The sequence below is a fragment of the Parasteatoda tepidariorum genome, chromosome 2 (assembly GCF_043381705.1).
Source record: "Parasteatoda tepidariorum isolate YZ-2023 chromosome 2, CAS_Ptep_4.0, whole genome shotgun sequence".
Lineage (NCBI taxonomy): Eukaryota > Metazoa > Arthropoda > Arachnida > Araneae > Theridiidae > Parasteatoda > Parasteatoda tepidariorum.
Window position 1 is genome coordinate 4,745,679 of NC_092205.1, and position 19,718 is coordinate 4,765,396.

The following is a 19,718-nucleotide window of genomic DNA, read 5'->3' on the forward strand; positions in this document are numbered from 1 at the left end:
TTCTTCTTTTTAATATTTAGGTAAAAATAATTAAAAATCTCTAAGTTAAACAAAAATATTAAATTAGTTATAGCACAGTTTTCTTAATTCTTCTTCGGATATTATTACAAAGCTTCAAAAATGGTCACTTTAAACAATTCCACACTTTTTCCCTTTAACATAGTTATTAACCAATGCTTCTTTAAAAATATAAGTTTTTTAGCTTTGTCATAAAAACTTACTTTAATATTTAAATGTTGCCAAAAATAAAAATTCAATGTTCATTGAAATTTAATAAAGTCCATAATTTTAATGTTTGAAATGAGGAGAGATTGGAAGAGACATGGGAGCGACAAAACACTACAAATAATATGCAATATGCTTCCAAACTGTTCATAAATCAATAAATTTTACCATAATTAGAAAAAATATTTTATAATTAACAGTTATTATCTTTTAGAAGGAATTCTGAATTTTTTGTTTAAAAAAGGTTAAAACATTTATACCTTGTTACTTCAGGTATAAAATTTTAACAAACACACATAAATAAAAAAACATTTATAATAAATCTAGTTCAAAAGTAGTTATTCTAATAGGAATGGATACAATATTATGGACTACACAAGAATAAAAAGTTGGAACATTTCACAGGATTGATAAAGCAAAATGAAAACTAGGAATAATGGTCACAGTTTAAAAACATTACTGCAAGAATAAAAATAACTAATTAGTATCATAAATATCAGTAGAATAAATTTGTATGACATAAGGATTCAAACAAAATTAAAGGGAATAATAATATAAATTTACCTCATATAGAAAGCAATCACACTTCAATTATTCTTCGACTAAGATGAACCAATACATATTTAGTACCGCTAAATTCATTAACAAACAACTTAAATTTAAATTTTTCAAAAAAAAAGAATTTAAAACATAAATGCTAAAAGCTGGGTGTACTTATTATCTTTTGGAACAAAGAGAAGAAAACTATTTTAATCATTTCAATAAACACAATTTTCAGAAGTAAAATAACTATAACTTTTAAATTAGAAAAATAATAAGATCAGCAATCTAGTGTTTAAATATCCTAAACTTGTTAAAATAACTTCTAAAATTTAAAAAAGGTATTAATAAAAACTATAATAACCAATAAAAGTTTTTATAAAAATAAAGTGATTGAATAATAATAAATGTAATTTAAATAAGAATGAAAAGGAAACAAAAAGTTGCTAGAACTAATACTTGAAAATTATTCATCAAATGTAATTTAAGAAGTACTAATTATACAGCAGTTAAGTTGAATTTTATTAAAAATACAAACCATAAAACTATTGAAAGTAAAAATATAATACTTTTATTACAAAGGAAATTCAAACAATTCATATGAAAAAAACCTACACAAAAGAAAATTTCGAAAAGTCTTTAAAATAACTAACATAATTTAAATTGCAAACTATTTTAATGTTTTCAATAATCTACAGAATGAACATTAGTTTCAAATGTTGCCCATGAAAATTTATTCCAATAGTATTACTTCTTTTGAGCTTCAAAAAATTTAACACTATGCTATACTCTATAAGTCTTGATAGTATTTAGTTAATAATTAGCTGAGATGAATTACTAATTAAAATAACACATTAATTAATTTGAAAAAACATTTCAAATAACCAGAAAAAAAATGCATACAATGTAATATGAGCAAACAAACAACTAAGATCAAATAATTACAGTAATTATAAAAATCATAAAAAAAGTAATTAAATAATGCATGCTTGCTACACATTTCTAAAATACGACAGCACAGGAGAAAAAAGTTTTAACAACAATTTCAATTAGCATATTTCTTTTTAAATACTGAAATGCAAAAAAATAATAATGAAGAAATTGAAATCAAAATGTTTCAAAATCAATTTAAAGACTATCAATGTAGTTGAGTCATTCTACAAAAAATCTGCAATCTGACAACTTAGATTTCCAATTTTAAAATAATAAGATAAATTCCTCAAGAACAAAAAATTTGAGTTTTATTTCTAGTGTTTAAATACTCCTGATATATGTTTCATAGAAAATCTCAATATTTTTGTTTTAATGAGCTATAAAAGTAAAGGTTTGGTTAAAACTGAATGAGTATAGTATGCCGAATAAAAACTATAATTTTAAATTTTATAAAAATTATAGAGGTAATGGCACGACATTTACAAAAGTAAACACAATCCAGTCACATTAATGTGACTACCTGTCAAAAGCCAGAAGTGAGTCAATCAGGTTCTTAAAGGTGCGCACTAGGATGTTGAGTTATGCCAAAAATACATCGCTTAAACTGTAATGCTCCAGTCTGGCCCTTTCCGGCAATTGTTGCGGGGTGTTTACTTTCAGAGGTTTCACGCTGTAAATGCCAGCACCCATCAGTCAGATGCTGCACAAAACAAGATTCATCAGAAAAAACCACTCAGTGGTCTGCTGCTCAGACCCATACACAGCAACGTTCCCTAAACTGTTGTTGACAAGACATTGTTGGTAGCCCCTTAGTTGATCTGGGTCTATTCACCCAAAAGAATTTTCGCAGCTGTTGTTCCCCTCTGTCATCAATAACCTGTGCTGCACACTACATTTGCCATGTTGTTGATTTTGGACAGTGCCATTTTGCCTTGCATGGTTACTTTTACCATGGCAGCACACAAACAGTTTACAAAATTAGAAGTTTTGAAAATGCTTCCATCCTTGACCAGTAAGTCAAAAGTAAGTGGTGGTTACATTAATATGACTGGGCTGTGTCTAAATAATAAGTACTTACAATGGTGTGTAAAAATCTCTGACCATTACATTTTTTCCAAAATTTATTTCAGCTTTAAGCTGCTTCGACGTAAAATGCTACATAAAACTTCTAAAAGATGAAAATAAAAACTATACTACACTGAAAACAAAATAGTTTTGAAAAACAATTATTTTTCATTTTAATACTTTATTTAAATCAAATGAAAATAACAAACTGACCACAGAATTATGCATGTCATGGTATACTGTGGATGTATTGTGAGAAGTAAATTGAGTGGAATAATTCTCTATAGATTTTAAAATTATTCCACACCACTCATTAAACATACCTAATTTACTTCTCGGCTAACATTGAGAGTAAGACTTCCATCTTGTGGACATTCATTTTTTTTACATATCCACAGAAGATAAAAATGTATATTTCAATTTTCCTTCATAATATATTTTCATTTCATTTTATTTTGTAAAATTTCATAAACTTTGAAATCATTTACAATGATAAAAATTAAAGGAAATGAAAACAACACAAGATTATATTTTCAGGAGCAAGACTAGGATAAGAACAAGTCGGAAAATACATATCAACACAATTTGTGAAAAATAAATAAAAAAGAGTTTGAAACAATTTTCCACAAATTGGAAACATTTAAATTACTTATATACTTATTTAAAGTTTCTTTTTCTTTCCCTAAATGTGTACACTGACAATCTAACAAGTTGTGAAACTTCATATATAAATCATAATTAAAGAGTAAAAAATAATAACGTAAAACAACAAAATAATGTAGAAACATTAAGAATTCTTCTAAATTTACGGAAGTCTGAATTCTTGCCAAAAGTTGGAAGAATCTGATGCCTGTACTTGAAAGAAATTCTAAATTCTATTTCCGGGACTTATAAGAGAAAATTTTAAAAATACCTCAACAATTATCACAATTTATCCTTAGAAAGATGAACAATCATATGCCGTTTCAAAGAATTAATTTGAGTAAAGCTTTTGCTACACATCTTGCACACAAATGGACGCTCTCCAGTGTGAGTTCGATGATGATTTCTCATATTAGACAGTAAATTTGTACTGTAATTACAGTATGGACAAACATGCACAGTCCTCCTACTTTTAGCTGTTGAAGTTGAAAGTTTCTTATTTCCAGAATTAAACATAACAAAAGAACCTGAAATAAAATCAGTTATAAATTTTTGTCATCGCAAAGAAAATGCAATCAAACTAACGAGGAAAAAATGCAGAAATTATGAAAAAAAAGTGAAAATTATGCGGTACATGAATATAAAAAGTTTTAAATTAAAATTTGAAGCTTGTCATAATAAATTGTAGATTTAAGACATTTTTATAAATCAATCTTACCTAAACAAGCCATGTCTTATTTATCTTTTTTATTGCAATTTCATAATAAAATGATCTTGCAAGGATATTGCAGACATTGCATAAATTTTAAAAGCATAATTCGCACACATAGTACTAACAAATAGCTGAAATAATTCAAAAATTACTACTACATATTATAGTATCTTTTCTAGAATTTTTTATTGAAAACTATTCATGAATTGCATGAAAAGCAACAATAATGATAATGGAGATAATAATACTGAAAATCAGTATAATAGTGCAACTTAAAATAGTCAGTATAATAAGGAAAACAGTATAAAGTGCAATTCAAGATTAGAACAGATTAAATGATGGAATGAAGTGTTGGTCACACACACCTGAAATAGTGGCATATATAAGTATGTCTGGCACATGGATGAAGATAAATAATGAGTTAAAAATGTGGCCATGTACAGAGACAGCCTGTAGCAAAAATTACAAAAAAACTAAAGCAGATTAACCTGCTATGGTGCATGTCAGGAAACACTCACCTCAAATAGCGCAACAACATAAAGATTCATTAACATAAAGATTCATCACAAGTCGTCTAAATGACTTTGGAAACAAGTCCGACATCGATACGAGACAATGGATAGTTTCCAAAAAGGAAAGTTGGCTATGAATGCTGCACCCTGTTTTGATTGAATCTCAGCAAATGTAATGACCAGCAATATTGAACAGATGATTCCCAGTAAACAAAGGAAAAGAAAAAAGACGAACCATCCACAAAGATTTGGGTTTGTGCAAAATCTTATTCTGCCCTCAATAAAGAAATGCGACAACTGTACATTGATTGATTTTAAAAGAGGTTAATGATATTAAAAGTGTATTGTTGGTAACTAATAGTAGATTAAGGATGAATAAAAGTATTTTATTTTTGTTTTGTTTTATGCTTTCATTCACCAAACTTTTAAGATACACCTTGCATGTTGAAAAAAAAAAAGAAAATCACAAAAAGATGTCATTACAATGATATATACTTCATAGTTTAGAGTGAAACATATAAAATAAATTTGGTGTATTTTTTCTGTATAAAAAAAATCAATTGCCTGACATTTTTCCAAATTGTAAAATAAAATGTTGAATGTTATTGTATATCATTTATATAATTTCAATAATTTAAAATCTTATTGGCACAGTAAAAAATAAGAGATAAATTTAAAATTGAGATTAAAAAACACTTACAAGTTTTCTATAATTTAAATCAGTAAACAGGTAACACACTTAACTTTTTGCAGACTGCTCATACAATAGTTGTACTCCTAAATCTTTATTTATATTTATATACATAAATACAAAAGTATTTGATGCATGATAAACAAATATTAAGTTCTTGTGATACAATATTTGTTTTGTCCTCAAAATAATATTTCTCTCAACATAACACGTCTCTTATACATCGAATGCTTTTAGAACATTTTTAAAAAAAAAAGATAAAAGAAAAAGACTTAGACTACTGCTGTTGCACTAGCCCTCTACAAAAGGTTAAAACCTAATTTTATTCAGTGTCTTTAAATAACACTGACAGTTTTCAGAGCTTGATAAGTTCATTTGTGATACAGAAATATGAGCTTGTTAATTTGTGGGGGGGGAGATAATGCTTAAAAAAAATAAACTCCTCAATAAAAGAATATTATTCTCAAAAAACAATTCAATGTTAAAATCATTTATAAAATATTCTATTAACTTAAATAAAATTATGAAAGCAGTTATTAATCCGCAATGAAGATTAGTAATTATTCATAATTAATAAGGTCAAGAAATAATATCTAGTGGTTATATAAACAGCCACAACAATTATTATAGATAGTAATCAGCTATTGTAATAATAATAAATTGTCTTTAAAATTATTCTATAGACTAAACTTCATTAGCAAATATTAATATAATAATCAACCACAGAATGAAATTTTTTTAAAAATTATCCATTTCAAACAGTTTTTTTAATTATTATAAATCATCAATTACTAAACATAACATATATATTTAAAACAAAATAGACATAAACTTAATGAGAATCTCATTAAAACAGCTCTAAGATTACCACAAAAATATTATTTTTCCTTTTTATAGTCATTAAAGATCTTAGTTATCTTTCCAAAGTTATATTTTTTAAAGATGGAATAACAGGGAGTAAAAATTTAATAATCTAAAATAATTAACATGAAAGTAAAAGTCAGGATCCCATAAAAAAAATTTTAAAAAACTTAGAGTAATAGTGAATGAGGCTTTAGGCATGTGGTTCAGGTTGAATAGCAATCACAAAATAATGAAATATACAAAAGGTCATTTAAAATACAGTAAAAACTTACAATTAAAAGAAGGCATTTCCCTCAGTTATTCAAAAGATCAAAATTTCATTTTTATGTCATTTTAGAAATATGTTTTTAATAAGCTTTCAGAAAATTAAAAAAATAATTTTTTGAACACAGGATGTTAATCAAGAATAAATATTTGTTGACAACATATGAACTTCAAATTTTCAACATTCAATTATCTTTCCTGATATTTATCAACAGAAAAAAACTACATTATTAACTACAAATTCAATTAATTATTTAGATGCCAAACGTATTTTTTCAAAACTAAGCAACTATGTTCATCAAAATAAAAACTAGACAGTTGTAGTTATTTAATTATAATCAAATACTAAGTTATTCAATTATTGCCATTGTCTATAAATACCTTAACTAAAAATGGATAAAATAAACAAAAATGTAAAAAATTTAGAACATTAGTAATCCAATCACACAACAATTATTTATTAAAAAAACACAACATAAAGGTTTAAATTTTAATTAATATAAGTGCATGTTTTTAAAGTTCAAACTAAAAAGATTTATAGAAAATTAAAATATCAATGTATATATGATTAATTTATGCTAACACATTGTATGATGCAATAAAAGTGAGTTAATTTAATAACAATATAGTTATTTTTAGTTATAGCAACTGCTAATAATAAGATATTTTAAAATCTAAATATTGCATATAGTTACAGTAAAAATACAAATCTAATTCTCATATATCAATCTCTTAAACAGGAACAAAGCCTCTTTTAATCAAAAAAAAATAAAAAAATAAAAAAAAATTTAGTGGTTAAAAATTTTCCTCGCCAACCCTTTTTACTTAAATGTGCTGAACTGTTAAATAAAACTTAACACATAACAAGAAAAAATGCTTTAACTATAATAAATATAACAAACGCTTTATTGTGTACCCTGAACACATTTTGAGAAAGAAAAAAAAAGAGATCAATGTTGTAAAATACATTATATTGAAATGTATTTTATGTAGTATGTGTTTTACAATTCTATATTATAAAATTTTTACCAAAAAAATTATTAAACTAATATAAAAAACAAATAACAAAAACTATTCAATGATTATACATTTTTTTATGCTGGTTCAGGAAATGAATAACTCTAAAGCTTTTGTTGCAGATTTTACATACGTATGGTTTTAGGTTGCTATGGATATGCATATGGTAAGTCAAGTGATGTTTTTGTCTAAAAGTCTTACAGCACAAACAACAGCAATAGGGTCTTCCTTCAATCAAAGATTTTGTATGAGCCGTCATTAATTGAATGTCTTCAGAAGAATAACCACAATATGTGCACACGTGACTTTTTTTTCGTTCGAACTGAGATGTGTGGGGTTCATTAGTTTCAAAGTACAAATCTATGAGAGAAAAGAAAATAGAGAAGGAATTTAGTTTCTCGATAAAAATGTAAAAGTCATAAAATCAACTGAAGGCCGTAACAGATTTTCAAAAAAAACTTACAATTATTAGGCTGAATCAGATATTATAAGATAACAAAATTATTTATCGTTCTTTATAATAAAATTGACTAAAAAATCTATTGATAAACTCAATTTTAATCTTTGTCATTCCAAATGTAGTTTTAAGCCAATTCTAGAATTAGATAATTTATTAAATATATATATATATATATTAAATATGTCCTGAGCACACGAGGTCATTTAATTGTCCATGGACACGATAAAAAAAATAATTAATAAATAAAAATATGTCCTTCTTATCACACATGGGTCTTTTTAGCATTCACATTTTAATAAAAATTAAACATTCTAATCAATTAAAGAGCTAGATGGATGATTCTTAATTGCATATTACTGAGTTTTGGTCAATAGGCTTTATAAGTTGGCAATAATAATTAAAGACTATTCTTTGCCTTCTATTTTTTATGCCCCTTTTGGCACGTTAATTTGCTGCCAAAAGACAGACTTTCAAAGGCTACATGTCAATCGTTTGTTCGTTACTAAATAATACACTTGGAATCTTCTTTCACTCCAAAACTGTCGCTTAATACTTATATTTATACTTAAATCTGCTCTTTAAAGATAAATGAAAGATGTATTGTTAAATAAAACCTTCTCTGAGAAATCACAAGTTTTTTTGAAAATACCACTTGCAATTTTTTTTTCTACAAAGCTCTTTAATTATAGTAAGCTAAAAAAAAAAATTCTATTTTTTTTAACCCTTTGCTTACAACTTGATAGTTTCTTGCAGCGATGATGGACCAGAACAATAGGAGTTATCATGCTAAGTGCCATAAACAAAGGGTTAATACTGATAACTGAAAATATTATGAGTTGAATAATAGAAGAAAAAAACATAGTTAATTTAAAGACAAGATAAAATTCAAATGTTCAGCTTGAGAATCTTTAAAAAAGAATGTAATATTAAATGCACAAAATGTAAAAATGGATGTTTTCTCACATTTTTATTACACTTATCAACAAATACAATTAAGAAGATTGAAATACATGTTCAAAAAATAAATATTAAAAATTTTTAATTTTATGTTGGGTTATAATTACTGTACAAAAAAGTAAAAGATTAAACTTGTCTGCTACGAAATAACAATCCAAGTATCACTTAGACACATTAATAATGACAATCCAAAAAATTAAATTAGGTACACTAAAAGCACAGCAATTCATCTAATAAAATCTGAATCCAACATTATTTATCTAGAAAACCATGGTAAATTAATTCATCCAAAATCTAGGGATAGATTTAAGATTTAAACAAACTCAAAAACTTAACTTAAAAATAATAGATAAAACTTAAAAAATTTCATAAATGAAAAAAATATAATGTAACAAAAAATATAAGTTCATTCATTAACAGGTAAGATAGTTAGACTCTATTAAAATGCTAGATGTATATATTGAAAATTATAATGTTCAAAACTTTTCACCGGGAACTCCCTATTTCAAAAGAAAATTTTGAACTGTTGGACAAGAAAAGGGGGAAAAGTCTTCTAGTTTCCTATCAATACAATTTTAAAAAATAATGATTACTTACAGTTTTCTTTTCACATGTTAAAAAGAAATAGCTTGAATAAAATTTATAACCAAATATTTTACTGCACCCTATCTTTAATTATTTTGCCATCTTTAATTACACAGAGCTAAAAGCATTCAAGAATAGTGCAAGGCATATTTCCCACATTTCCTTACCAAGGCTTGGATCCAATTTTTCTATTTGGTTCACCTTGGAGAAAAAGCTTTAGGCATCCTTATATAAACCTCATAAGATTTTGACATCACTGATAAAATTCTTTTAAAGAATGGGACAAGTGAGTTTTGATCCGTAGAAGAAAATTTTGTGAAAAATTTATAGCTCTGCATTAAGGCTTTAATGTAGCTCTTCTTGGACATCAGAAGGTTAGCATAAAAAAAAACAGACTTGGTGACTCATGATGCTTGAAGACATAAAACAAAACAAAGGAGACCAGAACAGTGACCAAATGACCTTCAATTAAGCACCATGATATGGGCCTTATATATCGACTGACATTGAAAGATCAAAGATGAAGTCTTTGAAAATTTGCAAATATGTTAGAGGTAGTAATGCTTTTATATTTAATTTGTAAGTTTGGTTGTGACATTCCAATAAGATTAAATAATTTTTTTTCCTAGGTATCCAAATAAATTCTTGTCACGCTGTGAAAATACCATATTTAGCTGGGGGGGGATTTTAATGCCAAACACTGTTCAAAAAATTTCGCAATTATATTTTTTTTTTTAATTAAAAAAAAAGTTTTTATCAAAATTAAAGTATACTAAAAATTTAGGAGCCAGATGATTTAGCCTTTACTTCAAAAGATCAGATGCAATATTAAATTCAACTTATCTATTCATTAAGGTATTAAATTAATAACTTAACTCCTTGTTAACGCATTATCTCGTTATAAAACGTTAAATTATCTGCAATATGCAAAAAAATTAAATCAGTTGTAAACATTAAAAATTTCGTTTTCATTCCACCTCATAGATTTATGGATAAAATTGTATCTCACTTTTATTCAAAAATAAAAATATATAAGTAACTAAAACTTAAAAAAAAAAGAATTATAGAAGCACTTAACCACTCATTATTATTTAACCTTTTCATCCCCATTTGAGAAAAATATTTAGGCACACAAATATATTTTACTCTTCAAAATGTGCCAGCAGTTTCGACATATAAGACTTTTCTGGCATGCTTGACATAAACAAGGGCCTGTCTAGGCCAAATTTACTACCGTTTAGCAGTACCTTCACAAAATATTTTTTCTTAAAATTTTATTTTTTTATCCCTTAAGATAAATCTATATTTTTACCATATTTTGATGTTGATTTTTTAATACAATTTTCACAAATTATGTCTAAATTTTCACAACTCTCAGAAAAACCTAGACAAACCCCTGATAAATGATATATCACGAAAAGGCAAATAATAATTAAAAAATATCATTCATATATAATAAAAATCTCACATATTTAAAGACATTATTTTCACAATATTTTTCTGAGCGAATAATTGTTTCAAAGCAATTTTCTGTGCTCATAAAAGAATAATATATTATATATATATATATATATATATACTATATAGTGTAAAGTTGCATATCCGGAATCGGTGGGACTTCCAGAAGTCCGTATAATTGACCCCCAAGGTAAACAAAGCTTAAAATGATCAAATAAACAATCTGAATCTAAGAAGCAAAACATAAATAAACATTATTTTTAAGGGGAATAATGTTTTAGTATTAGAATATCTAATCAATCAAATATAAAATATGTATTAGACAATAAAATATTATTGCTAAAAATATAGAAAATGAAAATATTAATCCGCCATTTTGAACTAGAACGATTCAAGCAGGAAGGGGTAAATCATTTCATTCTGGAACAAAGCTTAAAATGATCTAAATCTATGAAGGAAAAAGAAATAAACATTATTTTTAAGGGGAATAATGTTCTAGTATTAGATCATCCAATCAATTAAATATGAAATAGTAGGGGAAAAAAATTATTGCTTAAAATATAGGTAACAAAAAAAAATTGACAGTTATGAAAATAATAATCCTCCATTTTTAACTAGAATGATTGAAGCAAGAAAGGGAAATTCCTGTCATTCATTAAGGTGGGTAGGTGGAGGAGAAAAATTCATTTCCTCCTTATTTGTGAAAGAAAATAAGAGTAGAGAGGAGATCATTCAAGTTGAGGGTGGGGAAGTGACAAATTATTGTTTTCTCTCCAATTATTGGCTATCAATCAAGCATAAAGGTGGGGCACGCTGATGGGGTTCTCTTGTATGACTGAAAGAATCTGCTAAAAAAAGAATGTTACCCCCTTTTTCCCCCGCCTCCTAAATATTACATGGTCAGGGGAAGAATGAATGTTTCTCAAGGACATGTATCCTTTTAGATCTATTTAAATGTTCCATTTTGACTCCCCCTCCACGTTAATGCTTGCAGTGTTTACCCTTTTCTTTCAATAAAAAGTTTCCAGGAAATGCCTCTTTTACTAGCCAGCTGCATAGGAAAAGAGAGGAGAGGGGACAGTTGTGGTCTTTTGAAAACAAATCTCCCTCTTTTCTTGCATTACAGAGTAGGAGCGTTGTTAAAGGTCACTCAATGGTCTTGGTAGATCTTCTCTTCCTCCCCTCTGTGATTTATGGGTTCAATGCATAAATCAGGAGTTCAGTGCAAGCTAGAAGAGAAAATGTGTCAAAAGACCTTTTTTTTTTTTTTTAAGAAAGGGGAAGATGAAGAGATGTTTGTTTATTTTGACTGTTAAAAAGAGTCCGGGAAATCATCGATCCTTCCGGAAAAGGGACGTCCGGATATGAGACGTTACACTGTATATACCTGAAAATCTCTTTCGCTTGACATTCAGAAAATTATTTCATTTTTCAAAAACACACAACTAAATTTTGATAAGCTAATTAAATGTTAATATGATTTAACAAATGGAATACACATGAGTAAAACTTCATTTAGATAGTCGGCACACATATCAAGGAAAAAAAATACCCCTTGAAATCTTGTTACCTTGACATTAAAAACATTTGTATCATAATACACATCATTAATTTTGATAAGTTATTCAATTATTAATATGCGTTATCATGTGTCGTTTCAAGTGATTAACTTGAGTAAAACTTTTGTTACATATGCTGCACACATACGGACGTTCTCCAGTGTGTGTGCGGTGGTGATTTTTCATGTTAGTAGACAAATAAGAAGTATAATTGCAGAATTCACAAATAAACAGACTTCTCTTCTTTGATGCAACTAGAGTTGAAGTTGTTTTAGAATTCCTGAAAATCGAAAAACCTGAAAGAGACTTATAAATTTTAATATTTTGAATTTAAGAATATTTCCTAGAAAAAAAGTACAAATACTAACACCATTAACAATGAGGTGAGAAATAACTAAGAAATACAGTTGAAGATATATTTTATTCAACTTTACTTTTAAGAAAGGCATGTTGTAAAATATTAAAAATATATATAGATTTTGATAGCTTAAATATAGTACTTAACAAAAACCTTTTAATAAATGTGTTCAGGTTAATATCATATTTATTTAAAACACATCGATAAAACATTTCAATAGTAATTTCAGTTACATTGTAAACAAATAAAAATATTGTTGAATTTACAAAAATAGTTAATATTTAATTACCTTTGCCACAAGAAGAAATAACTGGCAAGTATTTCGTCATATAAAAGTAGAAGAAATTACTTTGTCATATTCTAAACCACAGTAACAAGCTTATTTTAATACAAACTTTTTGTTTTACCTTTCAGAATAATAACACAAATATTTAAAAATATAAACATATTATTAAAAAAGAACACATAATATAGTTAAACAAATATTTATAATATACAAACAAAAAAAGTTCAGTCATCAAATTATAGCTTTGCAAACATATATTACGTAGCAAATCTTTTGTAACCTTTCACAAATATCAAGCAATTTTGCTCATATAATGACTGTTCAACTATAACCAATCTTCTTTCCGTAAAGCTAGAATAAAATTTTGAAAAATATACATTTGCAAATACACCCTACTTTGTCTTAAGTTAAAGTTTCACTGCATTATTGATAAAAAATGCAGTCGGCTTGAGTAGTGAATGATATGGAAAATCCCCAGTTTTCTCCAGAAAGTTATCTAGATTATAGTAAATTTAATAAAAAATTTAAATGTTAAAACTGTTAACGTATTTAGAAAAACGTAACACAAAAACCTACCTACTTTCATGGGTGCACACCTGAAAGTCTTGGCTCTCACAGTATTTAAAATTGTAGCAAATTGACAATTTAAGTTAGACATTATTTATTTAATTGTACCTGCACTTAAAAACTTGACTGCACTGTCATTTATAAATATATTTAAGTCCCTTGTATGAACCCCCTTCTAATGGATAAAAAATATTCTAAATGAAATAAATAATAAAATGTAAGAACATACCACCACTCTAAATACTCAAGGATATGCGGAGCTATGTACTTTTCACATTGATAAACAGCATTCATTTCAGAAAAAAAAATAATCTTGTATTTCTCAGAATTAAATTTTATTAAGTAGTCATTTCAGTTACTTTCTTTACAATTGGGTTGTAGTAAAATTGCTAATCATACAAGATAAATAAAATAAAAATTATAATAATCACTATAACAAAAAATATGCTTCATATTAAATGTATCGAATTGATAAGAAATATGCGATATGCTTTTTTATTTTAATTAAAATGCAGGATTTATAAGAAATATTGGATATTTTTTTTAAAATATAGGAACATTATAAGAAATATGGGGAACTTCTACCCCTGCATATTACCCAATTTTTTTTTCTCATACTAAGGATATTATGCTAAGTATAGAGTTAATTTAAGGAGAAACTATAAAACATATTATATTTAGGAAACAAGTAATAAAAGAAGGGATTGAGCAAGAGGCCGAACAGTCTTTCGAAATGTTGCAAAAATTCGTTGAAATTCGAAAACAGTTTATAAATTATAAGCACACAATCATTATCTTTTTTAATTATTATGTTAAGTTAAATGCATATTCATGAAAAAAAAATTTTAAATATCAATCTTTTTTAATATATTTACGCGTCATTCAAAATTGCAAAAAGCAACAACTGCCAACTGGGGTTGATTGCAAACATCATTATTTTAAGAAGTATTTATTGACATACAATTGCTTATAGCTCTCTTAAGTAGAATTAGCGTTTAACATAAAAGCTGTAAGCTGGTTTTCAAATTGCTTAGAACGAATGACAATTACTCACTATAGTCAACAAAGTATCCGAACTGCAAATTGCTGATTTACCGATTGATAGTTTATATAACCATGTTTGCAATTTAGGTGCAGCTGTGTAAAATGTAAACCCATTTAGGTAAGAAAAATCTCACCATAAAACTAAGAATATTTATAAACTAGTTTTTTTTACATGTTTACAGAAATTATTGGTTTTATAATATAATATATGAAATGAATTTCTTTCACAAATCAAACAATATTCTCGTGTTTTTTCTCTTCATTTTTGTTCTTTTTCTAGTACTATTTTTTGAAAAACTAACGCATTATTCTGACTTCCCCAGATTTCTAAAAATGAACAATGGAAAGAATATTGGACAGTTAATTAAAGCATCTAATTTTGCTGCTATTAAACATAAATCTCAGAAGAGAAAAGATGTGGAGGGAACGCCTTACATTAATCATCCAATAGGTAATTTTAGATCCTCAACTTAGCAGCAACAACTGAATAGCTCATTTTCTGATTACAAAATTTAATTGTGTTGGTTAAATGATTTTTTTTTTTCTTTATAGGAGTGGCTAATATTTTAGTTGAAGAAGGGGAAATATATGACATCGATGTATTGCAGGTATATACTTTTAATAAATACAGAATTTAATTTTTTTTTTTTTTACTTACTGTGTGTAACAAGTCTTGGTACCTTTCAGTTAGCTAGACGTTCATAGAATCAAATCTTTTTTTTTTATTTCATTTTTGTGGCAACTTTTCAAATAAAAGTGTTGAATTTGCTTGGTCCTGCCAGACGGCGAAAAGTTTTTTTGATTTTTCTTTATCTGTATGTATGTTGAATTTAAATTAGATTTACAGATATTAAATAGATAAATTTAAACTGGAATGAATCCATATGTGTGTTAAGCTTAAATACAAAAAAACTATTATAGCTGTGTATATTGATTTCATTCCTTCACAAAGCTTAAGTCATGCATGGCGAAAAATATTACATTATATGAATTCTGTTTAATTTCACTTATTAACACAACATTATGAAAAGGAAGCAAACAATGAAGAGTTTCTCCCCCCCCCNTAATAATTGAATTTTTTTTTTTTTTAATTTCCTAATTATATGTATTTTCCTTTTATGAAGTTTTAGTTTTACAAAGTAACTGGTGATATATAATCTTCATATAGCGAAGAGCTTTTCATAAAATATTTTAAAAATAATTATTTACTTTTTACTCATTTTATTGGCATAGACTCTTTGCTATTTATTTCACAAATTTAGTATTAAAACTATTTTTTTTGTACATAATTTTTGACAAAAAATACTTATTATTTAAATTCAATGGTTTAGCTTTTTTAAAAAGTAATTTTAGTATTTGTTTAGAGCACTATTGCTCTATCTAATCTTAATTTCATATCATATTTACATAGTTCATAGCTATGAATTTAAAACAACTGAAAATTATTCATGAAAAAAAATAGTTTTGATTTTTTATGCAAGGTTGTTGTTTTTTATTTCAAAATTTAAATACATTAAAAATTAAAAAATTAAGTTTAAAAATAAATCTTATTTTTATTGTATTGGTAAGTAACAACATAATGCATTGTATTTCCATTTCAGGCTGCATTACTTCATGNTTTTTTTTAGCCTTCAAAATAAAAGTGTTGAATTTGCCTGGTCCTGCCAAATGGCAAAAAAAAATTTTGATTTTTCTGTATCTGTATGTATGTTGAATTTAAATTAGATTTGCAGATATTAAATAGATAAATTTAAACTGGATTAAATCTATATGTGTGTTAAATTTAAATACAAAAAAACTATTGTAGCTGTGTATATTGATTTCATTCCTTCACAAAGCTTAAGTCATTTATGGCAAAAAATATTACATTACATGAATTCTGTTTGATTTCACTTATTAACACAAAATTATGACAACGAAGCAAACAATGAAGAGTTTCTCTCCCCCCCCCCCCTAAACAAATTTATTTATTTTTTGTAATTTCCTAATTATGCATTTTCCTTTTATGAAGTTTTAGTTTTACAAAATTACTGGTGATATATAAGTGAAGAGCTTTTCATAAAACATTTTAAAAATAATTATCTACTTTTTACTCATTTTATTTGCATAGACTCTTTGTTATTTATTTCACAAATTTAGTATTAAAACTATTTTTTTTTTTACATAATTTTTGACAAAAAACACTTTCTATTCAAATTCAATAATTTAGCTTTTTTAAAAAGTAATTTTAGTATTTGTTTAGGGCACTATCTAATCTTAATTTCATATCATATTTACATAGTTCATAGCTATGAATTTAAAACAACTGAAAATTATTCATGAAAAAAAATAGTTATGATTTTTATGCAAGGTTGTTGTTTTTTATTTCAAAATTTAAATACAAGATTTTAAAAATTAAGTTCAAAAATAAATCTTATTTTTATTGCATTAGTAAGTAACAACATAATGCAATGTATTTCCATTTCAGGCAGCATTACTTCATGATACAGTTGAAGATACTGACACTACCTTTGAGGAAATTGAACAACAATTTGGTGTCAAAATTCGCAACATTGTTGCTGAAGTAACTGATGACAAAACACTATCCAAAGAAACAAGAAAACAACTTCAAATTGAACATGCTGCAACAATTTCTCATGAAGCTAAATTAGTGAAACTTGCTGACAAATTATACAACTTAAGAGATTTATTACGCTCAACTCCTGTTGGTTGGACTGAAGAAAGAGTGCAAGGTTATTTTGTATGGGCATCTCAAGTGATACAAAATTTAGCTGGCACAAACGATAAACTCGAATTAAAATTAAAAAAACTATTTGAAAGCAGAGGTATCAATTTTAAATGATTAAATGACTTTATAATTTTACTTCTTTGTATCAGCTGATCAGCTCAAAATTAACTAAAAAACCATATTTTTTCAATTTTTCCTTTTTTTTTCTATTCAAAAAAGCTTCAAAATGAAAGATGCAAAATTAAGAAGCATGTTTGATACTGTTTATTGGTATTATGAACAAATACCAATATACAGTATATTAAAAGTTGGCATCTTTTTATTTATTTTAAACTTTCACTGGTTCCTGAACAAAGAAATGAGATCAAATACAATCCTTACTTCCAAACCCTAAAAGTTAAAGTGACTTCCAGAAAGTGCCATTTTTATTCAATTCTCCAAATTTTAAGTTACATTTTTTATGCATAAATGTTTATCTTGCTCCTTTTTTTTGTATATTATTCATTAACTTGAATAACAATAAATATTTTGTAATATTTTTTGTCATTTCATTTTATATGAATAGCATGTAGAAAATTATTTTGACGCATCCCACTTCTCGAGAGAAAATTATTTTTAAATAAGTATTACAGATTATCTCTAAAAGATACGATAAATAAAAAGAACTGTGTTCAATTAAAGAGTACTTTTTGAAACTATCAAATTAAAACAGCAAAACAAATTTCTTAACAGCTCAATATGTTGTCTCAGGGTGCGTAGCCAAATCTTTGAATCAAAAATAAGCACTTTTTAAAAACTTTTCAAGCACTCAAAAAATTCATATTGAATCAATATTATTGAAAAACAAAAACGTTTTGCGAATAGTTTTAGCATTAAAAAAAAAACTCAAAAAGAAACTGACGTAAATCGAAACAATCAGTACTTTCCCACATCACCGAGTGAATTCAACTTGACTCTGAACTCAGAACAAAAGTACCCTTACCCCCTACATCAAAAAAGTGTTAGAAGTAAAATAAAATAAACAAGAATAAAATTATAAATTAAAAAGAAAAACATTTAATAAGGATCTGACTCTATCCGAATTGGAGCACTCGGGTTTCAGTTTTGAGTGTGCGCGCATGCGCAAGTCATAATGTGGGTACGACATGAAGTCCGTGTGAATGATTACATAGCAAACACCCCATTTTTTGTGAAATGCAGGGGATCCGCCAGATATCACTGAAGGAAGAAGAAAAAAAATTTGTGAAAAAAAAGCACTTTTTAAAAATGCCAGCTGAAAAAAGCACCTTAAAAAGCTTTTAAAAACAAAATCTCTCAAAAAGCAACTTTAAGTACTTTTTACAAACTCTACGCACCCTGTATTTACTAAACTTTACAATCATGCAACTAAGATATATATTATTCAGACATTAATTTTAGATTTTAAATAAATAGGAAAAAAGAAAATATCTATCATACCTTCCTTTTAATGATATTGAAAAAATACCTTCATTTTATATTCAATTTAAAATCAAATCTCCATTACATTAATGGGATAAAACAGTAAAAAAAGGAAGAAAAAAATTATTAACATGTATCTGGTTGGTGTGATGCAGAAAAACAATGGTGTAGTAAATGGATATATATCTCTTTAAGAGGGACTGAATTAATTCATATGCATTAATTCACATTTACACACAAAAAATTTAAACTAAGCATATATAATATTGCAGTCTGTATTGCAGGCATAATATTGGAGAACTAAAGTATTAACGTACTGGTATAATGCTTCATTATAATTTAAAAATTAATAGCTAAAAGAATACCCCAAGTCTGAGACAGGCACCTAAAAGTTCTAACTCTTCTTCATACTAGATTTTATTTAATATGTTTAGACTAGAGAAATTTTTTAATACTGTTTTTCTGGTGTAAAAGGTTTACAATATAATAAATACTTGTGCTTCTAGCATTTATGATTATGTATCCAGTTTTTGAGGAGTACTAAATTAAAATATACTATCACACAAGTTCTCTAAATTTTACACATAGAAAAATTATTCTTCGATTTGCTAAACATCTGCAAAAAGATCACTGTTTTTTATTTCGCTTTAAAATCGATGTTAATTTATGAACATTTTCTTTGTCTGAAATATTGTGGGGGACTTTAAAAGATTTCTAATTATAGAGATGGCATTTACTCACCGTCCTGCCAAGGACGTCTATGATAATGTGTAAAATAGAAGCAAAAGTTCTTATAGAAAATCAAATAAAA

At 26.4% G+C, this 19,718-nt stretch overlaps 2 protein-coding genes across 6 annotated transcripts; one reads left to right on the top strand and one right to left on the bottom strand.

Annotated features, from left to right (window-relative positions):
* Positions 1-1,269: 1,269 nt before the first annotated feature.
* LOC107448038 (oocyte zinc finger protein XlCOF6) lies at positions 1,270-14,621 on the bottom strand. Of its 5 annotated transcripts, none has more exons than XR_011636040.1 (3): positions 14,571-14,621; positions 7,537-7,825; positions 1,270-3,932 (listed from the first exon to the last, which is right to left on the bottom strand). XR_011636040.1 is itself a non-coding variant. In XM_043055850.2 (3 exons), exons 1-3 carry the CDS (start codon positions 13,784-13,786, stop codon positions 3,688-3,690), a joined length of 486 nt encoding a protein of 161 aa, XP_042911784.1. In that variant the 5' UTR covers positions 13,787-13,917; the 3' UTR covers positions 1,270-3,687. The 5 variants fall into 5 exon arrangements, 1 of the variants encoding a protein (XP_042911784.1); XR_006226929.2 differs by lacking the exon at positions 14,571-14,621 and adding an exon at positions 13,925-14,237; XR_011636041.1 differs by lacking the exon at positions 14,571-14,621 and adding an exon at positions 13,925-14,237 and having other exon boundaries at positions 7,599-12,780.
* Positions 14,622-14,679: 58 nt separating this feature from the next.
* LOC107448037 (Metazoan SpoT homolog-1) lies at positions 14,680-19,424 on the top strand. Its single transcript, XM_043055841.2, has 4 exons — positions 14,680-14,857; positions 15,063-15,190; positions 15,292-15,347; positions 17,207-19,424. The coding sequence occupies exons 2-4, from the start codon at positions 15,073-15,075 to the stop codon at positions 17,579-17,581; spliced, it is 549 nt and encodes a 182-aa protein (XP_042911775.1). The 5' UTR covers positions 14,680-14,857; positions 15,063-15,072; the 3' UTR covers positions 17,582-19,424.
* The last annotated feature ends 294 nt before the right edge of the window (positions 19,425-19,718 follow it).

What these genes read in the sequence shown, in the direction of transcription:
- LOC107448037 (XM_043055841.2), top strand. Translation starts at nt 15,073, where the DNA reads ATGAACAATGGAAAGAATATTGGACAGTTAATTAAAGCATCTAATTTT. An exon ending in TTACATTAATCATCCAATAG is followed by an intron (nt 15,191 to 15,291) that starts GTAATTTTAGAT and finishes TTTTCTTTATAG; the next exon opens with GAGTGGCTAATATTTTAGTT. An exon ending in ATGACATCGATGTATTGCAG is followed by an intron (nt 15,348 to 17,206) that starts GTATATACTTTT and finishes TTTCCATTTCAG; the next exon opens with GCAGCATTACTTCATGATAC.
- LOC107448038 (XM_043055850.2), bottom strand. Translation starts at nt 13,786, where the DNA reads ATGTCTAACTTAAATTGTCAATTTGCTACAATTTTAAATACTGTGAGA. An exon ending in GTGTGCACCCATGAAAGTAG is followed by an intron (nt 7,826 to 13,704) that starts GTAGGTTTTTGT and finishes TTTCTCTCATAG; the next exon opens with ATTTGTACTTTGAAACTAAT. An exon ending in CTATTGCTGTTGTTTGTGCT is followed by an intron (nt 3,933 to 7,666) that starts GTAAGACTTTTA and finishes ATTTTATTTCAG; the next exon opens with GTTCTTTTGTTATGTTTAAT.